The sequence below is a fragment of the Sebastes fasciatus genome, chromosome 19 (genome assembly GCF_043250625.1).
Source record: "Sebastes fasciatus isolate fSebFas1 chromosome 19, fSebFas1.pri, whole genome shotgun sequence".
Lineage (NCBI taxonomy): Eukaryota > Metazoa > Chordata > Actinopteri > Perciformes > Sebastidae > Sebastes > Sebastes fasciatus.
In genome coordinates, this window is record NC_133813.1 from 23,279,896 (window position 1) to 23,288,399 (window position 8,504).

Genomic DNA, 8,504 nt, shown 5'->3' on the forward strand with positions numbered 1-8,504 from the left:
AATTAACAAGTAACCTATTTGAAATTTCTTTGGAATTACTGCCAAATTACCCCCATATTTACCTCAAAATGTATCAAAAATTACTTTATTATAAACCTTATTTAATAATTATATTCCGCTATTTCGTAATAGGTGGTAATTTATTTAATACATTTCCAGGAAAATAATACAAAGTTTATTGATATGCTTTATTTCCATGTCTGCTGATAAATAGATAAAACTCCCTGAATCATGTTTAAGGGCCCTGTTTTGATTATTATATATATATATATATATATATATATATATATATATAATATAATAATAATATGTCAATACATATATTTTTGTTCTTATTTTATTGTTTACTTAAAATATACAACGAAGAGTGGGTTTGCAGATGTTTCTACACCTTAATAAAGCAAACTTATCATTCAAATCATAAGAAGGCAGCAATTAGCAGGATGGACGTAGATGGAAGATTCCTCACTGAAAAATACGGTAAAAATTATTGAAACTTGTCCCATTTACTTCTCAGTAATCCTCTCCTCCTCTCAGTTCTTACATTTGCCTAAATCCAGTGACAATTTCTTCCTAAAAAAAAAACCCTGCCAATACCGAATTTGCAATGACTTCTACATTTCCCATCCCATCTTTATAACCTATTGCTAATTTTTTCATTCTATATTACCAACTAACCTCACTGAATGTATGTTTTTGCACAGATGCAAATTGATATAAATCCAAATAGTCATCCTGAGATAATGCATGGTTCATTACAGCATCACTGAACTGAAGACGGATGAATGAACACGCAGCGACTGAAAGCAACAACAGCAAATTATTTAATGTGGATTACACTGATTTTTTCCATCTTTTACACTGCTAATGGATTAAATAGATAAAATGTTTATCTATTCAAAAGGATGAATCATTCCACAGTGATTTGCTCTCTGTAGTCCAAGGCATACATGATTGAAATAATTGTATTGAGATCATACAATTGAAAACAGAAACTGGTCATTTACTGGTTTGGTCGACCCACCAGTAACTAGGATATGCAGCTCTCCATGAGACACACAGGGACAGTTAGTGGCTGGTTTTGGTAGCGCAGCATTAATTCGGTTGCATGTCAAACAAACACGTCCAAATAATAATACCGGATCACAAGCTTAACATGGGATTCCTTCTAAAAACCCAAACTAATTCCTGACCTCTGATTCGAGAAACTCATCTGTTTATCCACACAGTAATGCCGTTATGAAATTCAAAAGCTCCTCCAACTCTGAAACTGAAAGAATGACTTCATTCATGTTGCAGAAATGGAGGTGAAAAAAACACTGAACTATCTCACAACCAGCACGCTTCCCTTATAGTCAATAAATTATCTGCATATCTGGTACATTTTCTGAAAAGATGTAGTTATATACAGTAAATACACACGTTTGTTTAAAACTATGTTCATTCCATCGTGTCGCCATATTTTGTCTTCTCGGTTCCTTTTGGTACTTCTGGTATAGACACTGAAAGACAGAGACAGATAAACAAACAGCATTAAAGTCTGCAAACCGTCCACATTTGGTTCATCACGACTGAGGAACAGAGCTGATAAATCTGTTGAGAATACTGAGCCCAGGACAAAAATGTATTTGTACTTCCATAAAACACTGGTTGCTTCTCCTGTTTAAAGATGATCTAACTAACATATACACATTTCCGAACTTCCCTGGGTGAGCCATGAGGGATGGCGAGCAGGTCTGCAGCCGCACGCTGTACTCACCCTGCGGTGGTGGCGATCTGTCCGGGACTTTGCCCGTTTCCAGCAAAATCCAAAGGTCTGTGCATTTCTGCGTTTCCCAGCGAGTCACTGCGTAACTTGCCACTGATGACGCCACTGAGAGAGAAGAGAGGCAAAGATAGCGGTTAGAGAGGAGAGAGGTAAGCTGGGAGGAAGTAGAGAGTCTTGTGTGTTTAAATCTATTTAATGTCACAGTGAAACGGAGGCTATACAGCGTCTTCAGCTTCTGTACTGTGACGTATTCCCCAGTAAAACAGAATATTTGAGCGGTGTACAGTTATGAGGGTGGATTTAAATCAAATCCTTTGCATTTGATTGGAACGCTTAAAAGTGGGCGGGCTAAATGTAACGTGGTACGGAGCCACGGAGGAGCCGCCACATACCTCCCTCAAAGTTTCAGATTGATTGACGGATGGATGTCACGATATTATTGGTTGAAATTGGTTGGTACTAGGGAGTTTTTTTAAAGAAGTTATTTGCTAATTATTATCTATTTACCGGCAGACATGGAAATAAAGCATATCAATTAACTTTGTATTCTTTTCCTGGAAATGTATTAAACAAATGACCAGCTATTTATTACTGCTTATTGGAATATAGCGGGATATGATTATTAAATAATGTTTATAATAGATATAAAATAATAATAATAAAAGTCCAGAGTCAAGTCCCAAGTCAAGACAGCCAAATAAAGTAATTTTGGATAAATTATGAGGTAAATATTGGGGGTAATTTTGCAGTAATTCCAAAGAAATTTCAAATAGGTTACTTGCTAATTATCACCTAACTACCATGAAATTTGCGGACCTGTTAATTGAAGTGTTACATTATTGGATTTTTATATAAATTAAGATTCTTTGTATTTTTTTGGGGATATATTGTTAAATAGGTACACAATATGACCGGGGATGTGATCTAAAAGGGTTAAAAAGCATTTCATTTGGACTTTAAACCTCATTTCTCACCTATTGAAATGAGAAGGTTCCACTGAAGGGGATAAGGAAGCTTCCTCTGGAGAGCCTTCTGAATGACAAATAAACCACCAGCACCTGTAAAAGCAACACAGGACACATCTCAATGACACATCTAGCAGCCATGATGATAGTTCAAACTTCATGTGACTCATTCAGTATCCATAACGCTCATTTTCATTTCAACAACATCCCAAGTCAAGTCAGTCAAACACAGTTTAAAAATAACCCGCGGTTGACCAAAGTGCTTTACACAGTAAAAGGGAAAAAATAATAAATTGCAATGACATTAAAATTGAAGTAATATGGCAGGATTTTTAGATTTTATTAGCTGACGTGCAGCAGCATTTTGCACCAGCTGAAAGCGTTGTCTGACTGACTCTGAGATATGCACTATATATCTGCAATAATCAGGGCAAGAAGAAATAAAAGCATGGATTATTGTCTCGAAATCTCTAAAAGACAACATGTGCTTGACCTTGCTTAAAACTCAAAGAAGATGGTAAAAAGATGACTTAACAACAGCATTTATTTATTTGGCAAATTTAAAATTGGGGTCAAATAAAATCCCAAGATTCTTAGCGTAGGGTCTGACATAACCAGAGAGTGGACCTATGGGTCAGTAGCTACATTTTTAGTAATATCTGGGGGTCCAAAATTTTAAATTTCCATGTTACGAGTCTTACAAGTCCTTTGTAATACTATTGTCTTTTTGCACATACAGGGTTTTGTTTTTTCTTGTCGTTGTTGACCTGACAAAGATCCGACTAGGATCAAGACATTGTTTGTCTATTGTGGTTTGGAGTCAGTCTGCAGGCATGACTCTTTCCATCTATGATGATTTACAATAACCTTACACCTGCATGTGATGTGTGTACACACTCCTTCTACGAGAAATGGGTGTAAATTTGTTTAGATCCTGCAAAAGTTCCAGATTTCAGTAAAAATTCCTGGAGTGGAAATGAGGATTATGACGGCAATGACTGTGTCCACCAACAAGAATGACTGTGGGGATGGTTAACAGCAACAGACAACAGCGACATGGGAAAAAAAACATATATTTATTTTCTTCCAATGTGACTTCATTGTAATAGAAGTCAAAACCAAGCTGTCATTTTCAGCTGGCATGTATTTTCAAAAATGGTTAATAAATAATGCATATCAAAGCTTATTTTATTCTAACAATATTGTGATTGTACACCCATCATCACTCTGTGTACTGAAAACATCCTGCTTTATTATGATACTAGAAACATTTGCAGAATATAGCTCCCTCCTGTGGTACACACTGGTCAAAATAACATAGTTAGTCAGTAGTTTCACTGGTCTTCTTACTTCCTACTTGGTGCTTATCTACAGATTTAACTTTGTAAAAAGTAATCATAGATTAGTTAGTTCAGGGACTGATTAAAGAAAGAGTGTAAACATAGAAATAATCTATTATATTGTATTTATATATATTTTTAAATGTCTGATAATTCAGTGATGATGATACAATACAAAATAACAACACAGGTTATTGTGTAGTGTGGGTGAATCACACATATCTGTTATTAACTTACCCAGTATAAAGGTCCCAGTCCCCTTCATGAAGGCATGAGACTGACAGGCAGCATAACTCTGCAAACCCTGAATATGACAAAACAACTTTTACTACACGGTTTACCCTGTAGAAACAGTTCTATTACGTTTTCCAGTTACATTACAGATGTTACAGTAATGTGCAGCAGCTGATGCATGTGACTGTCAGTGTCCTCCAGAGATCAGCAGGCTGCAGAGAGGAGAGTAAATATGAATAAACCCACCGGGTGTTTGGCTGCCAGCGCATCGTCCACTTTGGTGAGACCGATATTGACCATTTTGTTGGTTGTTGTGAAGCTGGAGGTTAAAGTTTTAGATGGAGAATACCATTAGCTGTGTTACCACTGTGTATACATAACTCTACTGTTATAAAACGTCCGTGCTGCAAAGAAAGAAGAGAGAAACAGCCGTTTGTGTAAAACACTAGTGACGCCTGATGGACAGGAGGTGGTACTGCAGCTTCTTGACAATTAAAACACTAAAATATCATATTAATGGACAAAAAGAGAGAGATTATTCTGGTGACATTAAAAAAGGATGAAGAACAAAAAACAATGAAATAATTATGAAATGCATTAGCATAACACAGACAAGACAATGCGCAAAATGAATACTATTATTAATTCAAGATTTTCAAGATATTTTTTCAAAAAAAAAGTAAAATATTCAAAAGAATATTAGTTATCAGAAAATAATATATAAATAAAATAATATCAGAAAATATTAATAAATGTTCAGACAAAATTTGTTAACTGTCCCCCCCAAAAATAATAATAAAATTAGCTCCACCTTTACCAGCTGTATGTTGAACAAATAAAATATCCCAAAATATTAGTACAATATCAAAAACATATTAGTAAAATATCCCAAACATATTAGAAAATATTAATAAATTATCAGACAAAAAAATCGTAAAATACCCCCCTTTTACTGAAGTACAACATGTGAGTACTTCTTCCACCTTTGCTCAAATGAGGCTAAAGAATAAATATTAAGTTTGCAAAAGTTAGTTAAAGCCAAAAATTTAAAATAAGGGTCCAGATATGGACATTTTAAGACCAAAAATGAAGGTGTCCAATATAAAAAGAAAACCTAATGGTGATAACATGATGATTTAGTACCTTGCCATGTTTGTGCTACCTGGCCTGAAGGTATCAATGTGTTATGCTGGCATTAGAAGAAGAAGACGGTCCAGTTGTTTCAACCAGTGGCAGCTAAATAACAAAGCAATGTCAACTAACAAATGCTAACTGCCATTCAGTCACTGAAAGAAGACGTTGTGTTGAGATTTGATGGACTCCTGGATGATGTACAAGGGATACAAGGTGAGTTAAAATCGGTCACAGTGCATTTCACATTAGCTAAAGGCAGAATTAGCTCCAACCAAGACAATATCACAACCATACACCATAAAAGCTAATAAAAGGCTGGTGTGTAAAGCAAGACATGTGAGTTACTGTTGACATCTTCATCCAAAGAGTGATTTTCCTTCACAGGTAATTTATAGTAAGTAAATAACTAAGTAAGTAAGTACATTTAAAATTATTCATAAGAGCAATGACAAAGTTTAGAAAAAAAACATCTGAAAAAAATAAGTTTGTGTTACAGAAATATGTTTTTCTTCTCTGTTATCCTGTAAACAATCCTTCAGTTTTATCTTGTGAATCCTTTGGGAGAGCCACTGGCATTGACTATAAAAGCTGCTGTTTGTCTATTCAGATGGACAATCATTAAATCCTCTGTCTGAAACTCTTCCAACCATGAAAACAATGTGTTGTTATAATAATTAAATGTTATATACATCAAAACTACCTTTCATCTATCATTATTGATAATTTCCCTCACATTACACTTTGAATTTGGTGCTTTACTATTATATTGCTCATCCTTGGCCAGTAAACAAGGACATTATTATATTTTTGTTACTATATTGCAAATTAGGGCTGTCAATCAATTAAAATATTTAATTGCATGATTGCCCATGATTAATCACACATTTTTTATCTGTTCAAAATGTACCTTAAAGAGAGATTCATCAAGTATTTAAAACTCTTATCAACATGGGAGTAAATATGCTTGCTTTATGCAAATATGTGTAAATATTTATTACCGGAAATCAATTAACAACACAAAACAATGACAAGTATTGTCCGGAAACCCTCACAGGTACTGCATTTAGCATAAACAAATATGCTCAAATCATAACATGGCAAACTGCAGCCCAACAGGCAACAACAGCTGTCAGTGTGTCAGTGTGCTGACTTGACTATGACTTGCCCCAAACTGCTTGTGATTATCATAAAGTGGGCATATCTGTAAAGGGGAGACTCGTGGGTACCCATAGAACCCATTTACATTCACATATCTTGAGGTCAGAGGTCAAGGGACCCCTTTGAAACTGACCATGACAGTTTTTCCTCTCCAAAATGTAGGGCAAGTTTGGAGCATTATTTAACCTCCTTCGTTACAAGCTAGTATCACATGGTTGGTACCAATGGATTCCTAAGGTTTTTTAGTTTCATATGTATCTTCTTCTAGCTAAAACCTCCGAAAGATCGATTGTTTTAATGCGTTAAAGAAATTAGTCGCGTTATAGCGATTTTGTGTTAATGCGTTATTATCGTGTTAACGTTGACAGCCCTATAGCAGATAAATGTAAACCATTTCCTACAGCTGCATTAAGTTTAAGGCCCAGTAAACAGATTGTAAGACATGAAAGTTGTTGCTTAAATATAGTCATCATCGTAGCCTGTCTTTGTGTCTGTTACATGTCTTGCGTGACCTCAGGCCTGCCACAGCCTGCTGACCCCTGCGACCCCTCTGTTGAACTCTGACACCACTGTGACCTCAGGGGTTCTGCTGAAGGCTGGAGATGAGCGGGAAAAAGAAGAAGAGACAGATGGAGAGAGTTCAACTACCGCTGAGACACAAGTAACAACACACAGGCTTAAGTTACCAGACATCTGTTACTTGTTAGCTCCAGAGATACAAGTGATAAAGTCACAGAGTTGGAGCAATGTTTTAAAAGGTATTTCAAACACAAGGTAAAAAGAACAACAAATGAACTACAGGTGGTTAGAACTTTGTGGTAAACAAGAACTCTGCACTAGCAAGATTTCTACCAGGCAGTGAAGCCACCAGTCCACAAACTGGATGGTAAATCAGTTTTAAAGGCAGTAATATCAGCATTCATTAATGCAGGAAATTGATCCGATTGAACCGCCTGTTGTGGTTTGAGTTGGAGATCAAATACAAGGGTTCCCTATACAGCAGGTATATCATGTAAAAACCCACTTCACACACAACTACGGGGAAATAACTAGGGCTACAACTTGTGATTATTTTCTATTTATCTTTTGATATTTTTTGAATACAGAAATTAATTAATTTACTTGGTACAATGCCAGACAATTGTGAAAAAGTTTAAAGTATTTCATTTACAATTCTAAACTAGAGACCATCTTGTGATGGGATCACACCAGCCGCGACATCAATTCAGACCGGGGCGTAAAGTAGTGGGGCCATTCCTACCCCCCAAGGCTATTGAATGGAGGCTGGGACACAGTCCTGAGCTATGGGGTATGACACATGCACAGTGTAATTGGAGCTGCAACGTTGGAGGGTTACAGCAGACGGCGCTAGAAATAAAGGGATGGTGTCCTCTCAGGTGCTCTTTGGCTGCCCTCTGTATGACAGAACTTTTTGGGTACGCTCGAATGGATGGTGGCCGATATACTATAGATGTTTTCAAATAGAAAGCACTTGTTTATGGTCTTTTATTAAAGACCTTTTCAATAATTAGAGAATTGTAATTCTCACCCATAAAGTAGGCTATAGACACCTTTGGACTCCTCAGTGAAACAAATCAATCATCCTCATGTTCTATGATCGTGTGCCAGCTAGTGAGCCTTTTGGTGAGTGCAGAGCAGATTTTAATGCTCATGTGTTGTACCCCAATGATATCATGCGATATGGCACCATGACATCTCCTCTTTTAACCCTCCGTGCTACCTTGCCTTTATTTCGATCTCAACTACACACCTATAAAGTTTTGTGACTGCAACCTTCCCGGCTGTGGCGCTATCATGGTGACAAAATCTGCCCACAGACAGACGGACAGAAATAGAAACACCTGGCAGAGTACTGCTACAGTTGGTGTCTCCAGGACCCACACA

General features: G+C 36.5%; 1 protein-coding gene across 1 annotated transcript; it reads right to left on the minus strand.

Moving 5' to 3' along the window:
* Positions 1-321: 321 nt before the first annotated feature.
* On the minus strand, positions 322-4,720 carry tmem141 (transmembrane protein 141). Its single transcript, XM_074617912.1, has 5 exons — positions 4,554-4,720; positions 4,311-4,377; positions 2,743-2,826; positions 1,760-1,873; positions 322-1,502 (listed from the first exon to the last, which is right to left on the minus strand). The coding sequence occupies exons 1-5, from the start codon at positions 4,605-4,607 to the stop codon at positions 1,441-1,443; spliced, it is 381 nt and encodes a 126-aa protein (XP_074474013.1). The 5' UTR covers positions 4,608-4,720; the 3' UTR covers positions 322-1,440.
* Between the last annotated feature and the right edge of the window lie 3,784 nt (positions 4,721-8,504).

What these genes read in the sequence shown, in the direction of transcription:
- tmem141 (XM_074617912.1), bottom strand. Translation starts at nt 4,607, where the DNA reads ATGGTCAATATCGGTCTCACCAAAGTGGACGATGCGCTGGCAGCCAAA. An exon ending in CGCTGGCAGCCAAACACCCG is followed by an intron (nt 4,378 to 4,553) that starts GTGGGTTTATTC and finishes TGTCATATTCAG; the next exon opens with GGTTTGCAGAGTTATGCTGC. An exon ending in CAGATCGCCACCACCGCAGG is followed by an intron (nt 1,503 to 1,759) that starts GTGAGTACAGCG and finishes TCTGTCTTTCAG; the next exon opens with TGTCTATACCAGAAGTACCA.